The sequence below is a fragment of the Pteronotus mesoamericanus genome, unplaced genomic scaffold, assembly GCF_021234165.1.
Source record: "Pteronotus mesoamericanus isolate MK-2021 breed Mesoamerican mustached bat unplaced genomic scaffold, CSHL_Meso_final contig_84, whole genome shotgun sequence".
NCBI lineage: Eukaryota > Metazoa > Chordata > Mammalia > Chiroptera > Mormoopidae > Pteronotus > Pteronotus mesoamericanus.
Window position 1 is genome coordinate 31,363 of NW_026555267.1, and position 18,882 is coordinate 50,244.

Here is an 18,882-nt window from a genome sequence, read left to right on the forward strand (position 1 = left end):
AACCCTGGGCTTCCATTGGCTCCGAGGACTTAGGGGAGCTGGGTTTGGCGACTGACAAATTTTCCTTTCCCCGGGTAGACTCCGGACTGAGAAACTGGCTCCGAACACAACCGAACCCGCCGCCCGGAGACGCCGGGTCACGTGGCCGACGGCCCCATGACGTTCAGGCTGCGGGGCGTCACCGTGACGTTAGGGCGATCGGTCGAGTGGCCGCACTACCTTCGTCACCTGTGCAGCCGAGGAACTGTCATGGACCTGGGACCGATGCGCAAGAGTTACCGCGGGGACCAAGAGGTGTCGCTGGGCAGGGTCTCCGCAGGGGCGGGGAATCGCAAGTCGTCTGAGGAGAGGAGGAGGAGTGGGAAGAACCCCACGGGGTTTCTGGGGCCACCCCGTGGGGGCGAGAGGGCTTGGGGTCATCCCTGTGGGACAAGAGGGTTCAAAGACGACCGACGGGGGAGAGCTTCCGGGGAAACCGGGACGCAGGCGGGCTCGGGAGGCAGCTTGTGGTGGTGGGTAAGGGCACACGGTCTCGAGGCTCCAGGGCTGGAATTCTGCCGTTCAAGGGGCGCATCACCTTAGGCAGTTTACTTAACGTTTCTGGGCCTTAGTTTCCTCACCTGTGAAGTGATGGTACCTACCTCGCGGGCATGTGATGGACTCAGATGTTTGTGAAGTACTTAGAACCGGGACAATAGGCATATAAATGGTTGTTAAGTGAAAACATGGGGGAGGGGGACTAACTCACGGAAAAGAGGGGAGAACGCTCCTAGCTCCCTCCTACCTTCTTTCCCTTCGCTCACCACCTGGAATCCTTTTCCTTTTCCCTCCCCTGGAGAGGAACCAAGAGAGCTGTTTTGAAACTAGGGCCCAAAGCCTCTGGTTGCATGTGAGCATTTCCAGAGATTTTTTTTTTAATTTATTGATTTTAGAGAGAATATTGAATTTAGCTATTTTAGAAGAGGAGTGGGGAGAGAAAGAGAAAGAGGGAGAGCTTGAGAGAGACGTTGATTTGCTGTTCCACTTATTCATGCATTCATTGGTTGATTCTTGTATGTGCCCTGACCTGGGATCCCGCGACCTTGGCTTACTAGGACAATGCTGTAACCAACTGAACTACCAGGCCAGGGAAGCATTTCCAGAAATCCTTGTTAAACATGCAGTTTTCCATTAAACCTTAGATGTACTGAATGAGAATTTACAAGGGCAGAGCCCAGAATTTGTCTTTTTTTTTTTTTTTAAGGCTTTTCAATGGTTTGTTTGACACCCATGACATGAAATCCTGATTCATCACCCTTCACTAGCTGTGGGACCTAGCAGGTTATTCCACCTTCTTATGCCTGTGTCCTTGTCTGTAGTGTGGGGCTAGCAGATGCTATTTCCTGGGTAATGTTTTTTTGTTATGAGATTGTTGACATGAGGACTAAATGAGTTAACATTTGAGAAGTGCCTGGAATAGTTCTACATATACATCAAGCAACATAAGTGTTTTGTTTATTAAACGAAATAAAACTCTCCCTTCCCAGGCATTTGAGGAGTCTCAGTTGACCTCTCTGGACCCCATGAAGCAGTTTGCCAAATGGTTCGAAGAGGCTGTTCAGTGTCCTGACATAGGGGAAGCCAATGCCATGTGTCTGGCTACCTGTACCAGGTGGGCATAGCTATGGGCCCTTCCGTGGGAAGGTACAGATGAAGTAGGACACTTAGGAAGCTCTCAGTGTGATAGATGACAACTCTATGGTTCTAGCTCTTTTATTAACATGCTGTGCAGTTTCAGGAAAGTTACCTAACCTCTTTGGGCCTCAGTGTCCTTACCTGTAAACCAGAGATCATATTTCACTCAATTCTGTTTCATTGATGAAATGCAGTGCCTCGTTCATGTCTGCCCTTGATACAACACCCCCATACACCCATGCCTCCCTTATCTCCCCACCTACCCCATTTCTGGATGCCCCTTAAGAGCTGTATCTCCAGGGGTCTCTCCATGAAGCTCTCTCTCTGTCTTTCTCAAAATGTAGACAGTGGTTGGCTGTATCATTCACTTGATAATCAACCATTGAGACATCTCCCATATTAGCCTCTTATCCCACTCCTCTTGTCCCGCTCACTAAAATATAAGGCCTTGAAGGCAGGGCTCTTGTGCTGTGCCCTGGGTATCCCCTAGAGCCCTGGGCAGAGGATCTGATAGAACTACACCTTCTGTGATCCCTAAGCGCTGGCTGATTGCATTATTGCTTGTCATTGCTCTTAGAGCCTTGTTACTTTGCTAGGGCTGCCAAAGCAAAATACTGCAGACAGGGTGCCTTAAACAACTGAAATTTATTTTCTCACAGCTCTGGAAACTAGATGTCCAAGATTAAGGTGCTGTCAGAGTTTGTTAGTAAGGCCTCTCTTCATGGCTTGCAGATGGCTGCTTTTTGCTCTGTCCCCACATGGCCTTTCTTTTGTGCATGCAGGGAGAGCAAGTGAGAGATCATTGGAGTCTCTTCCTCTTCTTATAAAGACACCAGTCCTTTTGGATTAGAGTGCCACCCCTATGACCTCATTTAACCTTACTTACTTCCCAAAAGGCTCTGTCTCCAAATGCACTGGAGGTTAGGGCTTCCATGTAGAATTTTAGGGGGACATAGTTCAGTCCCTAACAGGGCCCTAGCCAGCAGTGTCCTGTTGTACATTCAGGACAAATCCCTAAGGGCAAGTGGGACTGAGTGGCCTGAGTGCCCAGACAGTGTGGAATAAAGGGACGCAGATGGAGGGGTGCTCAGTCATTCTGGGGGGCGGGGCGGCAGCAACGACATTGAAGTGGGCTCTGACCGTGGCGCTCTGCTCTTCGTCGCAGAGACGGGAAGCCCTCTGCCCGCATGGTGCTGCTGAAGGGCTTTGGCAAGGATGGCTTCCGCTTCTTCACTAACTTCGAGAGCCGAAAGGGAAAAGAACTGGTGAGGGTTCATGATAGATCCTCAGGACTGCAGAGTCCAGCCCTCGCCTCATTGGTTACCTTTCACTCCACCCTACCCCACCCCACTTGTGCTCTGTGCTCCAGCACCACGCTGTCTGTGGGCCTTCGCGTTTGCCATTCTCCTTGCCATTCACGCGTGAGTGCTCTCTCCAACCCCCGCCCCCGCCATCTGTTTACCTAAGTAACTCCCATCCCTCCAGTGTCAGCTGCAATATTACCTCCTCAAAAGAGCCTCCTCAACTCCTACACTCAGTCAGCCGCTCATGCTCTTTGCTATCATTATAACTAGCAACTTCCCTGCCATTTTTTCAGTTTCTAACTGTGTGTGTATATGATTCTATATGATTAATGTGTGTGTCCTCTATTAAGTGGTAAGCTTTGCGGGGGCAGAGGTTGCATCTGTTGTATCTGTTATACCCCCAGGACCTCTTCTGCTGTCAGGCAGAGCTGGCACTTTGTATACGTACAATTCATAAGTCCAAGTGAGTCGCCCTCCCCGAGTCCCTGCCAGCCAAGCATGCATTTCTCAGAACTCGCAAATCTGTGGGTTAGAGAAATGGCAAGCGTCGCTTTGGAGTCCAGCTGGCTTAGTTGTCCAACACCGATCTGCCACTTGCTGGGTGAACTTGGGCACATTCCTTAACCCCTGTGAGCGTATCTCCACACCTGTAAAAGAAGGCCTACCTTTGAGGGTTTAAATGAGATGTTACACTGAGTGCATCTCCTGTGGACCTGTGCGCTGCAGGACCAGACTTCCTGCCTTCCCCCTGCTGCCAGAGGCACCCTCCTGCTGTCCTGATGGCTCGCTATGGATTCCCTTTCATTTCCAGGACTCTAATCCCTTTGCTTCCCTAGTCTTCTACTGGGAGCCCCTAAACCGGCAGGTGAGTGAACATTCCCGGGACAGCCTGGGGTGGGCCGCAGGGGGAGGGGCCTGAGTTTATATATGAGCGCGTTGGAGGTCCCCGGGCTGGGCAAATATCCTGCCTCTCAAATAACTCTCAATGGGCTGGCCCAGCTGATGCCAAGAGTGGAGGGGTGGTGGGGCCCGTGCTGGTGGGGAGGGTGGGCGGCACTGAATGCCATGTAGCCAGGGCCGTGCCTGAGCAGGTGCGTGTGGAGGGCCCTGTGAAAAAGCTGCCAGAGGAGGAGGCCGCAAGTTACTTCCACTCCCGCCCCAAGAGCAGCCGGATCGGGGCTGTGGTCAGTCACCAGAGCTCTGTGATCCCTGATCGAGAGGTGAGTGGGGCTCCCTCTTAGTCGTCCGGGTGCCAAGGGCCCGGGCTAATCCCCAGAGGTGGTGTCCCGGGATGCCAGGGCTTTCTCCAGCAGACTGAGACGGATGGTCTCCCTGGGGGGATGGGGACAGGGACCGGGGAAATGGGACTCCTGTGTCCGTCTGGCCCTCCCTTTGGACTGTGTTCCTGGAGAGCCAAGGCCAGCCCGCCTTGCTCACGTGTGTCCCCAGCAGCTGGCACAGGCACATGCTCAGTAAGCAGTTTTTAAATGACTCACTGACTGGGTCTGGCCCTTGCTCCATCTCCTTCTCCCGGACAGTACCTGAGAAAGAAGAAAGAGGAGCTGGAGAAGCTCTACCAGGAACAAGAGGTGCCAAAGCCAAAATACTGGTAAGTGATGCCTGGTAGTCATGTAGAAAGGGACACCAGGACTCTTGCGTTTACTTGAAGTCACCCTGTCTGTGGAATCACAGATCTGCTCCTCCCTGTCAGCCCTCATCAGATACATGCCAGCAACTTCTTTCGGGGGGCCCTGGGATGGCAGGGGCGGGGGCGGTAACGTGGTTGAGGGACATGCACCGGGCCCTGAAACCTCTGCTCCTCTTTGTAGGGGTGGCTATGTCCTGTACCCACAGGTGATAGAATTCTGGCAAGGCCAAACCAACCGCCTGCACGACCGGATCGTCTTCCGGCGGAGCCTCCTGCCGGGGGACTCCCCTTTGGGACCCATGACCCACCAAGGGGAGGAAGATTGGCTCTACGAGAGACTTGCTCCCTGACTCCCCGTCTGTGGTGCCCCTTGGAGCCAGGACTGGGTGCTGAGAGAGGGAGGGGGATTGGGAGCCAGGCCTTTCTAAACTCAATGCATTTCCCTCCCCATCTTTGTCTTTAGGGGCCTGCAGAGCTCACCCTTCGAGCACTCTGTACTCTTTTGGCTCCTGATGAGCTGTCTGATGGAGTGTCATGGTGGCATAGAGAATCGCAAAAGGAAAACAATCCCACAGTTATTTTCTTGGTTTTGACAATAATTTACTGGAATAATTCTCTTCTAGAGCAGGGGTGTCCAAACTTTCGGCGTCTCTGGGCACACTGGAAGAAGACGATGTATGTCTTGGGCCACACATTAAATACATTGCAACCCGTAATCACAACAAAATCTCATCATGTTTTAAGTAAATTTACGATTTTGTGATGGGCCACGCTCACAGCCATCCTGGGCGGCCCGCGGCCCGCGGGCCACAGGTTGGACACCCCCTGCTAGAGGTAGCCGCTGATGTGATTCCCTTCTCTGGTGACCGGGTGGGTCCCCAGCAGCCCTGTCTTTTCACTGTGACTGAGCCATATTGGCCAAAGCTGATTGGTCGCTGCATAAGCACCTGAGCCAATCTAGCCCATCAATTTTTCTTGTCAACTACTTGATATTTGAAATGGAGTGACCCAGAGCATGATGCGTCATTGTCGCCAGGTCATTAATGGCAGCCAAGAAGCAACAGGCCCTGGCTGCTGCTCCTGCAGCCCCCCGAGCGGTCCTGGGTGCCTCTTTCCCATGTCTGGGTCGTGCCGTTCCTCCTCCTGCCTCAAACATCCACTGTCTCTAAAAAAAAAAACAAACCCTTTTTTTACATAAACTAACTGAATCCACTTCTGTTGATTGCAAACAAAAGAACCTTAACTCTTTTATTAATAGATACTCAATATTTTTAGAGCACTCACCCTACTGATAGCTGCCTTCCATTGTCTGAAGCACAGAAATGTGGAAAAAGATTGATTCTGTTCTCTGTAGCTCCAGAGGACCCATAGGGGAATATTACACAGAAACAGATTTCATCTCAATATCGGGAGAGATTTCAAGAGGGAGTGGGGAGTGAGCGTTAGGTAGTGAGGATTCTGTTCCTGGAAGTATTCAATCCCAGTCAGGAGTTTTATAGAAAGGATTCATGTGCTGGTACCTACGGGCCAGGAAGATTTTAATCAAGCTTTACTTTCCATGTTTGTTTATAAACAGCATTATTTATTTTAATTTCCACGTATAAAATTAAATTATTACGGAGATTATGCCTTTCTGACTATTCATACATCCCTACCCCTGCTCCTCCCATCACTGGGTTTCATCCACACTGGAATTACCCCAGAGGAGCTTTAAAACTCCTGATGATCCTAGATCCTCCCCTTAGCGATGGTTTCACCAGTCTGAGGGCAGCCTGGTCTTTGGGAAAGGTAAAGGCTCCCCAGGGAACTCTGCAGCCAAGGCTTTAACCCCCTGGTCTAGATCCTTGTGTGGTAGGCAGGACGCAGGCAGCATTGGCATCGCTCAGGAGCCCGCCCCAGACCCGCTGAATGCCGTCCCGCATTTAACAGGACCCCCGAAGGTGACGTGCACTGGCCTCAACCTCTAAACCTACTGCCTATCACCCCCACAAGTGGATTTTCCAGGAACCCTCGGCTGAGGCCTGTGCTGAACTGTATTTGTTTTCCTTGAGCACAAGTCTGGTGACCAGGGACAGCCTGGATGAGGGGCTGACAGGCTGTGGAGAAAAGCCAGGCTGGGTAAATGTTTGCTGTGACTAAGCCAGGATAAGAGAACCGACTACTATTTGTGCACATTGGCATTGAACTTACCCCTCTATGACCTGCCCCCACTCCACTGTATGGGCATGTACCCCAGCATCTCTGTTGTTGACCAGCTCCCCCAAGGGCCGCCCTCTTAGTGTCGATTCCCCCACCAAGCCTGAGTGCAGGAAGGCGCAGCGCTGGCCTTTCCGAAACCAACAGGAGAGGGTGCTAGGGTGTCCTCGCCTACCTTATCCTGTGTATGTGACTGGGAGATGTGTATACCCCCAGCTTTGTGCCTGGTCTCAGCAGTTCCTTCCCTATTCTCTGTCCAACAATCACTTTGCCAAATCTGTAATAAAAACTCATAAGACATGTGTGATGTTAATGTTCAATCTGGCCTGGTCTTGCCGGGGACCCTAGGAAGGAGGGCAGTAGGGGGATTTGAGCAGCGCCTCATTTCTCCTCCCTGGGGAGGTGGGGCGTCCAGCAGGGGGAGCCCGCTGCCCAAGGTTGGTCCCTTCTGGGCAGCGCAGGCCACTGCTAGCTGGCCCCTCCTGCCTCCCCCTCCCCCCTTGGGTCGAGTCCCAGTGAAACTGTGGTCGATAACCCATAGCCTCTCCCCAGCTCCTGCACATATTTGCACTTTCGGTTCCTCCTTCTCCGGCCTGGTGAAAGCTGGCGGCTGCCTGGGCTCTGCCTCCCTGGGCAGCCAGAGCTCTGTTTAGCCATTCACACCCACTCCACTTCCTCACCCCCATCCACTAATTCCAAGCGCAGGGGTGTATGTGGAGTTTCCCTGAATTTTCCTGCAGTCATTACTTCGGGGCTGTGGAGCACGGTTGCATGCGCGGGGCAGAGGGGCCTGCAGACCCTCTCACCTAAGAGGAGTAATGGTGGCAATACGGTACCAGCATTAGGTCAGGCATTAATTACGTCAGTATTAGGCCACAGGTAGGGTCTGCGGCCCAGGACCCAGCCTCGTCCCCCACCCTTGCCCCAGGGAAGCTCAGGACGGCTCGTGCGGGACGTCCCTTACCGTCTGGGATCTCAGGGCACACCCAGCCTCAGAGCTGGCTGCTTTCCCCCAGTGGTCCCAGAGTCTGCAGCACCCTCAAATGGTGCTCACCTCCCAGATTCCCACCTCCCCTCCCCGTCAGCAGAAGGTGACTGTGTTCCTTTCTTTGCCCTGAGCCTCAGTTTCTCATCCCCTAAGCAGATGAAAATCAAGGCGGGGGGGGGGGGGGGGGGGCTGTGTTGTTCAGTGGTCACAGGTACAGTCCAGGCCTGGCTTCAGTTCCAACTCCTCTGCTGTGAGGGCATGACCTCGGGCAAGCGATGTAACCTCTCAGCCTCAGTTAACTCACAGGGCAACGGGGATAATTGACGATAGCCCCTGTCTCAGGGGATGAGAGGATTAAATAAGGAGCCTCGGGGAGTACTTGCCGCAGGGCCCACATTGAACCCTCTGTAAACGTCAGGGTTTAACACTGGGCCAGGCTGGGGTGCGGGGGAAGTCTGCTCCTCTGGGGGAGGCTTTATGGACTGAGAAATTGAGGAGACCCTAGAAAGTTCCATGCAATGAGGAGGGACGGGAAGAGTCCTCCTTCCCTCCCTCCAGCTCCCGGCCTCCCTCACTCATCCTCACAGCCCCCCTGCCCAGGGCGAGGCCACCTCACAAAGGCCCCTTGTAAGGTCTGTTTGTTTTGCTAATAAACTTCCTGAGAAAGCTCCTTGGGGTGGGGTGGCGGAGCAGCCTACCAGGAGCTGACCTGGACGCTGCTGGACCACATTGTTTGGTCTAGTCGCCACCTTGGTCTGTCCATGTCCCCACTAGGAGCTCCAGAGACTTGGCCAATTTCTGTCCAGTTCCCAGCTTCTGGGGCTTGAGAAAGATCTAGAAGCAACAGCATAAGGAGCCCGCTCTCTCCTCTTCCTTAAATGGAAGCCGCGGGCTATGGCAGAGCGCCTCAATAATGGAGAGGGGCACAGAAAGCCAGTGATAACTGAGCACCTGTTGCTATTAAGTGGCCCATAAATAGACCTATGTGACAGGACTACTTATGGGCCACTTAAAAGCCACCGCTCCCTGTGAAATTGGTGTCACTACAGCCCCTTTTATAGAAGACAAAACTGAGGCTCAGAGGTTTTTTTGTGTTTTTGGTTTTTTTAGTGTGTCCCAAATCACCCAACAACTAAGGGGTCAAACCAGTATTTGAATCCCGATCCCAAACCAAACTGTGGTGACTTTGGGTCAGTCACCGAAGTTCTGCTCCATTCCCTTGGAGCCCCTGATGGCCTGTCTGTTGACCAGAGGAACTGACCACCAAGGTGTCACAAGCTCCTTCCTTTGTTCTCTCTGTCCCCAGATGCTACGTGTGCTTGGTGGTGAGATCAGCGTCCCAGTTACTCCATTCTGACACCTGGGGACCCTTTCTGAAATTCGAAAGGAATGGTTTAAGCACCAAGTTCCAATTTACTCATGTGAAAGAGATAAAGGCATGAGAAACTGTTAATAAATGCAAAGCAAGCATATAAAGTGTATAAATAGGTTCTCTGCTTTTGCAGCATTGTTTATTACAAAGAGAGAAAACTACAATTATTTTTTTAAACAAAATTCAAGGCTTCAGGACTCATCTCTGGGGCTTGACCCATCGTCAGTACAAGTAGGGAAGGAGAGAAGAGGCCTGGCTGCTTTCAGCTGCTACCAGAGCTGCCTCCCCCCTCCCTTAATTTGGACCCTCGGGGTCCCTAACCTGGCCTTCTGCAGCACCCCCAGGGAGTGCCAGGGTCCTCCCTCCCCTGCACCTCTAAGAGGGCAAAGTTCCAGCCAGTTTCCCCCTCACGTTAGGAGGTGAGCTCAAGTTCAGTTCGCCTCTGGTTCCTGGAATCAGCCCCCATCACATGGCTTCTGGGAAATGCACTCTCCGAATTGGTCCAGGGAACAGTCATGGGTTGAGAAAGTAGAGGGAACAGCAATTCAGATTCACCCCTGACCCTGTGCCCTGGGAGGAGGTGAAGTCAGACAGGCTCCCTCTTTCCATTCCTCGGCCTCCTCCCTGCCCGCCCTGACGTGGCTGCAAGGAGGGCTGTCTTTCATGGCTGGCACTTCTCATCTTTGAACCGGAGTGCCTTTCTATGTGGTTGGGGGGACTGGGAGGACCCTGGGATCTCCCAGGCTTTCCAGTGAGCTGGGGCACATAAATACAAACCTAAAACCACACATTCCTGCCAGTAGGCATCAACTGCCCCCCGCGGCTTCAGCTGGGGCCAGAGGCCCGCGTGGCAAGCTCCTGTCGGCGCAGCCTACCGCAAGGAGCAGGGAGGCGCTAGCATCCTCCATGGCCCCCTTCACTGTCCTTTGCCCTCCCTGTCCTCAAAGAGGTTGGGGTTCTCCGCCAGAGTGGCTCGAACTTTTTTCTTCTCCTTGAAGCGGCCAGAATTGGAGACCTTGACATGCTTGCCCTTTGTGCTCTTGTCCACAATCTTCTCCAGGCGGGTATTAAAGTCACTGTTGGTGTCCCCGCCCTCGGGCCGTGGGGGCTCCGCGCTGCCCTCAGTTTGGGCATAGGTGTCAGGGATCTCATACAGCACCTTGGGGGTGGATTTCTTTTTCCGGAGGAAGGTCAGCTTCCACCAACCAACTTCGGTCATGGCGCTCCCTGAGTAGAGGGTGGGCTCTCTGCAGGAGCAGGGACAGGAGAGAAAGGGGTCAGTGGGGAGAAAGAGGGGCGTGCCTTGGGGCAGCCGAGTCAAGACTGCTAACCACAGGCTATTGGAGTAGCCCAGGCCTAAAAGAATTACAGGGGGCAGAGTGAACCCAGGATTCAGGTTAGTGGTGCAGCGCATTCGGGGAGTCTGAGAAGAGAGAGGGTCTGGGGAAGGACGGCCACGTGCACGCCGATGGGAGAGCTGTCGGACCCAGGTGCAGGTGACAGTGGGGGAAGCCACACACCACTGCCACGCAGCTTCCAGCTTCCAGGTCTCTTGGGACTGCAGGAAGGTGAACGGTGGTCAAAGGCGTCCAGGCCTTTGACACCCTCTGGGCAGATGGTCAACTGGACAGAAACACCCTGTGCATTTTGCTTGAAATTGATTATGAAATGTAATTTGTGATGTTTGAAGTGATCTGGACTTCCCAGTGGTGACCAGCAATACTGCGGAAGCAACTGGGCTTTTTCTAAGGGAAAAGGACCTCAGGCTGGGAATGGGAAGTCCTGGGAACTGTTCCAGCTTCGTGACCTCTGGCAGGTTAATTCTCTGGACCTCAGTATCCTCATCCATCCTTCCCAGCCCTCATATTTAGCTCTGACATTGATGTCTACCCATGGAAGTAGATATGCCTTGCAAAGTAGAACTTACAATAATGGTAATAAATTCTCGAGGGGTGGCTCCCTTCCCCCACCCATCTTCCACGGGGAGAGGAGTTTGAAGGGGAGCTGAAAATTTGGAAGGAGGTTTGGTGGGGCCAAGAGGTACATGTGAGATGCGGTTATCACAGGTTGGACTGTCCATAAGGCCGCCCAACACAGGTGGGCTGCGGGGGCTGAGAGGGCTGACATCCGAGCGACGTGCCCTGGATGCGACCTCGCCACTTACTAAACTCCACAAAGGTGCTGTCTAAGCGGGTGGAAATTTGGGGAGGTAAAGCTGCCTGGACATCCTGACAGGCGGGGTGTGTAAGATGGAAGGAGACAGTAAAGCAGAGGAATTAAGATCAGTGTAAAAGCAGGCAGAGGGATGAGTAGTCAAGGCCTCTCTGTGTCTGGAGAGGCGCCTCCGGACTGCTGGGCGGGGCTGGGAAAGGTCCTGCGTGGGAGGCAGTAGCCACAACACACCGGAAAGCCAGATGGTCAGCCAGCCCAAGCTCGGGCAACTGTACCCTCTCCTAAAAACTGATGGTCTTAACTGCCTTTTCTAGAAGGGCCAGAAAGAAATATGATCAATGATTGGTAGCGGTTTTCTTAACATAGAAGCAGTATGGAGAACCTCCATTCTTCTGATTTCCAGATTTTCCATAGTGAGTGTGGAGTTTTTTTGTTTTTGTTTTTGTTTAAGAAAAGGAGCGTATCAAATTCAGGAAAAATGAAGGCAGGGTGCTGGCCTAGGCTTGGAATGAGCTGAGTGCCTCCATCCACTGGTACCCTTGCTGTCGTCCCCTGTCCCCCCATATACCCGTCTTCTTGCCCAGAGCACACCCTCAACCGATTCCTTTTCACCGCTTTGTCCAGAAAGCTGATCCCACATTGCCTGCTCTGTCCCCCTAGCTGAGCTGCAGAAGCACAAGAACCCAGGGGAGGTCGTGTGCAGCTCCCACTTAGAAAGTGAGGGGAGGGTAAGAGTAGCCAGACAAATACTTTCAGGGCACCCTGGGGTGGCGAGCGCACCGTGGGCACAGCTTGAGAGGTTTGCTTTGGCAGCCTGCCCCACCTGGGCTTAGCACAGCCTTGCACAGAACGCGGCGTTCCAGAATGGGTTCTGGAAGGAGCTGTGAGGAGGGCAGGGAAGGAGGGACAGGACGCTTGTCTGGCCTGTGGGTGCCCCCCATCGCACCTGGCCCGGGGCAAGTCCCGCAGCGCCCCACCACCCACCCAGGGCTGCCAAGGAACGTGGGGACCCAGCTCCTGAATCGACAGCAATCACCAGACTGTGCCCAGTTCCACGGGAGGAAGTGGCTTCTGCCTGTGCCAGTTAAAATACACCCGCTTTCACGGGTATTTCAAGCTGGCGTCCACAGGGAGGGACAGATCACAGGGAACTTGTCAGGAAACCGGGAATGGCCCTTGGACCCTGCCCTGGCTCCCACGGCACCAAGGCACCAGTGCCCTTGTCTCCTGGCGTGAACTCTGGTCTCTTTAGAATACTTTTTGCGAGGCATTGCTGTCCCTCTGTGTAGAACATTCCAGCGCAAGCAAGCAGGTATTCACCCCTCTAGGCAAGCCTGACCTATGGAAATCTGAACTTGCAAAACACCTAAATTATTCCTTCCGCAGAATAATCCAGCTAACTGTAAGATTCTTGTAAATAGTGAGCTACTCCAAGAGAATGTAAAATCTGACTTTAAAAAAAAAAGAAAGAAAAAAAGAAGTGAAATCCAAACTTCCCAGCTATCCAGAGTAGCCAAGAACAAGGTACCCACAGCCACGCGCCCATGTCTAATCACAGAAGGCTGGAAGGGCTGGGAGGGGGTGGAATTGGGATTTTTTGCAGATCCAGCATTTGGTGACACATGGTCTGCAGTCTGCTTATACACGGCCCTGAGCTGGCCGAGCTGAGGGCTGAGCTTTTGCCCTGGGGCCCTGCAATTCCTGGGCTGATAGAAATCTGCCTCTGAGGAGGCCCGCTACACCTTCGCTGTTTGCACAGCTTGGGAACCCGGCCTCAGGAGGCCTCACGGGACAGCCGGCCACCCCTTGCCTGGGACAGCCGGCCACCTCTTGCCTAGGACAGCCAGCACCGTGGCCTGCACGTGGGCACCCCAGCTGAGGTTTTCGAGCTGCTCTAAGGGCCTTGTCCAGGCTGGGTAGAGCTCCTTCTTAGCTGATCCAAGTTAACCGTTGACTGTGGCAAGGTGGAGGGGTAGAGGGAGGTTGGCGGAACAAGTCAGCTTTTATGTTATAAGACAAAATCCAGAGCCCCTAGCCCTCGGCCCTCTTCAGGGCCCCTGTGGGACTTCTCCCCCAGAGGAGACTGGTGTACCCTCCATAGGAACAGGGAGTGGTTCCTGCCCCACAGACAGAAACATCCTCCAGGCTGGAGGGTCGGAGCTGGTAGGTTCCAGCTCAGCAAGAGTTAATGGAACCGCTCTGGAGTGAAACTTTCCCAGAAGGAACTCTGTTGGAGGCCTGGATTAACTCCAAGAAGCCAATGGGATGAGTCCTGAATTCTGCCAGCTCACCTAGGGAGAGGTGGGAGCTGGCAGGCCTGGGTCCGCCTTCCCAGCTGGGTTCGTCAGCCATGGAGGCAGAACCGGGTGCCCTGACTGTGCCTTGGTTTCCCCACCTGCCCACCCCTCTGCCTGTACCTGTAATCCTGACTGCTGTGGGCTGGAGGTGAGACCTTCCCTAGAGAAGGAGCTGAGTGCAGGTGCTGCCCGGAGGGGAGCCTGGGGGAGCTGGGGGTGCCGCCAGGGTGCAGCGCCAGGCGAGGCTCAGTCCAGGTGAGCTGAGTAGGAGCAGCTGTGCAGCAGGTGCAAGAGAAACAGGTGCAGAAGCGGGTACCTGCTCACTGCGCCTCCAGGAGTCAAGGTGAACCTGAAACCCAGCCCCTCCCGGCTGAGTAAACAGAAGCAGAGGCCGGCTGGGGCTGATGAATATTCATTACCTCAGTAATCCAATCCCAGTGCCCCTGCACCCACCCAGAAGCCAGGGTCCTCCAGGGACCGCCTCGCCTGGAGGAGGGAATCCCAAGGGAAGGCTGAGGTTGTCGGAAGGAAGCCTCTCGCCTCAGTTTCCCCGCTCTCAGGGTGCCTGGTTGCTGGCCAAATGTAACCAAGTTCACCTCCACCCCGTTTCATGCCCCAAGGAGGTTCAGATCCCTTTCCAGCTCCAAAGAGTCTGGACTTTGCCCCGGGCACAACTGGGAAAGGGTTAAGGGCCGCTGCTCCCGTTGTTGGCCGAGAAGAACAGGGTGCACCCTGCTCCTTTGAACTCCAGAGTCGAAACCAGTCCCTGGTTAAACTGGTTGGCAGACCGGTTCCCTGGCTGTCTGCTCCACCCCACGTTCAGTGCTCCTCAGGTGGGCACTGGGCGAGGGGCTGTGGTTCTCGCCTGACCCAAAGAGCCACTCCTCAAGGTCTCCCAGGCTAGGGTGGGAAGGGGACCCCGGCCCCTCTTTGGGCCCTGCTCTCCAGACTCGCCACAAGCTCAAACGTCCACATCCCCTCCTCCCTTGCTTAGAGGTGGGCTTTGGGCCGCTTAGAAATCATATGCAAAGGCCCATGTGTGTGGGCAGAGAGGCGTTTATTTTTCTGTATACGAGATCATACTTTTATTAGCCTCTCAAAGAGACCTGTGAAGGCCTCCCCACCCCCAAAGCCCACTTCATTCAACTTCCCCCAAACGTCCAGCTGTCCCCTGGACGGACCTTACTGGGTATCATAAAGGGTGCAAAACCTGGGGCATGCTCTCAGGGAGGGAGGCGGGGAGGGGTCCTGGTGGGGTGGGAAGAGACAGGAAGGCCAGGAGGCAGAGTGTGCACACACAGGGGTGCCCTCACTGGCCCCTCACCGCGGAGCCACACCCCCTCTTGCAAAACTGCATCAGCCAAGGCCGCTTGCAGGCAGCCCTCAGCCCCTGCTGCTCTAACAGATGGCACACGGGTTGGAGAAGGTTGTTTGTAGCCACCTTCAGGTGGCCTGTTTGTGCTTGCATTCTCTGTCCCCTCAGACGGACGAGTGTCACTGGAGAGAGGGAAACTGCTGCATGTTGAATGTCCCTGCAGCCTCCAGGCCCGGTGCTGCCCATCTTAGATAGATGCTCAATCCCCCGCCCAGCTGCCTTCCTCCGTGGACTGAGCGTGTGTGTGCCAGGTTCCAAGGGAGGCACTAGGTAGAGAAAAGGCACCCAATTCTCTCTTCCCCTGTTTCTCCCCCTGAGTTATATTTTAAATCCTAACTAACCCACTCTCAGGCCTGCCTCACTGTCGGCTCAGCTTCTCGTGGCCTGTGACTTTATCCCCTCCATCCTAAACAGGTGCCCCTAAGCCTCAGAGGGACAGTCCTTCAAAGGTTCCCCATGGCCCACAGTGGTACCCACCCAGCCTGGTCCTCCTAGGACGGGGCTTCTGCAGCTTCCTCTCCCAACCTTCCCTGAAGGTGCCCATTAGGCCCTTTCTCTGCCTACGGCCCCGGACGCAGAGGCTACCTAGGAGGGAGGGACAAGGAATGCATGCTGTGCCCTTGGCCAGGAGCGGCTTCACCACCCACTGAGTAAAGCAAGACAAACTCCTATTCATCTCTCAAGACCCGAATAACTATTTGCCTCCTACCTCACCAGGAAGTTTCTCGTTCCTATGCTTCCATTTAACATGATATATACCAAAGTTGATTATATATACATATATGTACACACACACATATGTAGTATTGTAACGATTCATTCATGTGTTTGCCTCCCTGATAGAATTTTAGGTCCTGAGTCTACACTTATCTATCACTGATACAGGCCTGACGCTTAATATAAATGCAAGCTTTAAAACCCAAAGGAGAAATAGAAGCCGTCTTTACCCTGAGAAATTCTTAATGTAGCCAATCGCCTTTGTCCCCTGCTCCCTGGGGCAGGTAAGTGTGAGAGAAACCCCATTTGTTTCGCTTCTCGTGGCCTCGGCTATGGCAGGCTTGCTGTCGCAGTGTCTCCCCAGGCTTTATGTGAATCGAAGATGTCATTTTCGCAAGGTCTCTTGCTTCCCGTGGGAAGAGTACATAGTTGTCCCAGGAAGATGCCCACAGCTTCCTAGATCTTCCACTTCTCTGAAAGCCTGGTCTATCTGAGAGTGGATGTCCAGCCCAGAAGACACTGAAAGAGGCTAAAAACTCATCCAAGCTCAGGTGTTGAGAAGAGCCTGGAAGGACTGAGGGATGGGCAGTAGTTTGGGAGACTCTAACCAGGGTCAGGACACCATTTCTTTTTTTTAAATCCTCACCCAAGGATATGTTAATTGTTTTTAGACAGAGAGGGAGAAAGAGAGAGAGAGAAACATTGACTTGAGAGAGAAACATCCATTGGCTGCCTCCCCTACCCGTCCTGACTAGGGATGGAACCTGCAACCTAAGTATGTGCCCTGACGGGGGATCGAACCCCCAACCTTTTTGGCATATGGGAAGATGCTCCAACCAATAGAGCCATCTGGCCAGGGCACCATTTCCTTCTCTACAGGAAGAGGCTCATGTTGAAAGCACTCGTTTCCCCTCGGCTCTGAAACCCAGGCCTCCTTCTGATTCCTGGGACCCACGGGGGCAGAATCCTGTTCTCTCAGCCCCACACTGAAGAAGGAGCCCCAGAAAGAGCTGCAGAGGGCAGGGTTCCAGAACCGGGACCCCAACCCACACTCCCGGGAGAGACCAGCCTGGGAAGTCAGGCCCAGTCCCTGGCTTTGCGAGATCTATTTTTGGGAGGAGTAGGGTTGGGAGGGGAGTTTGAGATAAGGCCATAACTATGAATATCCCTTTAACAGACCACTCCCACACAAGCTGCTTTATTGCTTTATAATCTCACCTTTAAATGCCCTGTTCTGAAACTATGTTCAAGTGTGATATTCCACAAACAAATGTACAATGGACACGTTTTCAGAAATGCGTCCTTGTTGAATATGACAAGTAAAATACACTAAGAGAGTTCCAAGGACCTTGGTGGCCTGTTGGGGCACGGGGCCTTCATTTTTGTGGTCATTTCTCTGAAGATCCCCTCTGGCCTGGCAGATGGTTCCTATCATACTGACCTCGGCCCAGGGAGTAGATCCAGGCTCCAGGGTTACTTCTTTCCCAAAACAGGGAAAAGAAGTAACTCTCCACTCTCCTCAGCAACCCCCTCCTCTGGAAGGCCGGGGCGCTGGAGGTGGTGGGGGTGCTCCGCCTGGCCGAGGTGATGAGTGGAGCAAGACCAAAAATTGGTCTCTGGGGGCCACACCGAGTGCAGCGGGGAGGCGGGCAGGGGCAGGCGGAAGCTGCATTCTGATCTGAGGTGGGCAATGAGGTTACCATTGGAGGGAGCTTTCCCCTTGTTTTTGTGGGAGGGCTCCCCTTTCGGGGGCCACAGTGGGGAAGTAGGGGTACGGGTGGTCAATATTCAGAAGGACTGTGTTTCAGGCACTGTTCCAAATACTCTGCCTGTGTGAACTCTTTTTTGGGGGGAAGATTTTATTTATTTATTTTTTAGAGGGAGGGGAAGGGAAGGAGAAAGAGAAGGAGAGAAACATCGATGTGTGAGAGATACAGCCATAGATTGCTTGCCTCTCATGCACCCCCAGCTGGGGACCTGGTCTGTAACCCAGACATGTACCCTGGCTTAGACCCGAATCGGTGGCCTTTCGGTTCACAGGCCAACACTCAATCCACTGAGCCACATCAGCCAGGGTTGCCTATGCGAACTCTAAATCCTCATTACCACCCCCAGGTGGGTCCTCTAAGTGGGTACAACAAGACCAAGGTGCTTGCAGGGCCACGATCCCTTTGGTGGCTCCAGGGACAGTCATTCCTTGCCTCTTCCAGTACCTGGTGGCCATAGGCATTTCTTGGTTCATGGCTGCATCACGCCAATCTCTGCTTCCTCCATCCTCACATCACCTTCTTTTCCGCGTATCTAATCTCCCTCTGCGTCTCTTATAAGGACACTGGTGCTGGTGGGATTTAGGGCCCACCCAGATAATACAGGATGATCTCCCCATCTCAAGAATCTTAATTTTACCTGCAAAGTCTCCTTTTCCAAATAAAGTCACATCAATATAAATGTATTTATGGGTTCCTGGATCCTTGACACAATTCTACAACTTTCCAGGGATCTGTCTGACAGTCTTATGGGAACTCCCCTGTAGTTAACTAACTTCTTTTCTCTTGCTGATTTGAAGATTCTTTCTTTATCTTTAACCTTCGGCTTTTTAATTATGACATGTCCGGGAGTGGACCTCTTTGTATCCATCTTGTTTGGGAGTCTCTGTTTTTCCTGGACTTGCAGATCTATTTCCTTCACCACATTAGGGAAATTTTCTTTATTTTTTCAAGTAGATTTCCAATTTCTTGCTGTTTCTCTTCCCCTTCTGGCACCCTTATCATGTGAATGTTGGACACTTTTGAAGTTGTCCCAGAGGCTGCTTCTACTATTCTCATATTTTTGTATTCTTTTTTCTTCTTGTTGTTCTGATTGGTTGTTTTTCACTTCCTTATGTTTCAAATCATTGATTTGATTCTCGGCTTCATCTACTCTACTGTTGTTTCCCTATAAATTGTTCTATATCTCAATTAGTATAACCTTTGTTTCTGGCTGGATCTTTTTTATGCTGCTGAAGTCCTCACTAAATTGAGCATCCGTATAACCAGTGTTTTGAACTCTGCATCTGATAGGTTGCTTATCGCCATTTTGTTTAGCTCTTTTTCTGGAATTTTTATCTGTTTTTTTATTTGAGCCATATTTCTTTGTTTCC

At 52.9% G+C, this 18,882-nt stretch overlaps 2 protein-coding genes across 3 annotated transcripts; one reads left to right on the plus strand and one right to left on the minus strand.

Moving 5' to 3' along the window:
• Positions 1-85: 85 nt before the first annotated feature.
• Positions 86-7,122, plus strand: PNPO (pyridoxamine 5'-phosphate oxidase). 2 transcript variants are annotated; one of them, XM_054585339.1, is made up of 7 exons: positions 86-294; positions 1,527-1,651; positions 2,840-2,939; positions 3,790-3,843; positions 4,070-4,198; positions 4,517-4,587; positions 5,090-7,122. In XM_054585339.1, the coding sequence occupies exons 1-7, from the start codon at positions 157-159 to the stop codon at positions 5,217-5,219; spliced, it is 747 nt and encodes a 248-aa protein (XP_054441314.1). In that variant the 5' UTR covers positions 86-156; the 3' UTR covers positions 5,220-7,122. The 2 variants fall into 2 exon arrangements, with proteins under 2 accessions (XP_054441314.1, XP_054441313.1); XM_054585338.1 differs by having other exon boundaries at positions 4,808-5,219.
• A 2,203-nt stretch (positions 7,123-9,325) lies between these two features.
• PRR15L (proline rich 15 like) lies at positions 9,326-13,985 on the minus strand. The gene is made up of 2 exons (XM_054585503.1): positions 13,772-13,985; positions 9,326-10,429 (listed from the first exon to the last, which is right to left on the minus strand). The coding sequence occupies exon 2, from the start codon at positions 10,399-10,401 to the stop codon at positions 10,099-10,101; it is 303 nt and encodes a 100-aa protein (XP_054441478.1). The 5' UTR covers positions 10,402-10,429; positions 13,772-13,985; the 3' UTR covers positions 9,326-10,098.
• Positions 13,986-18,882: the final 4,897 nt, after the last annotated feature.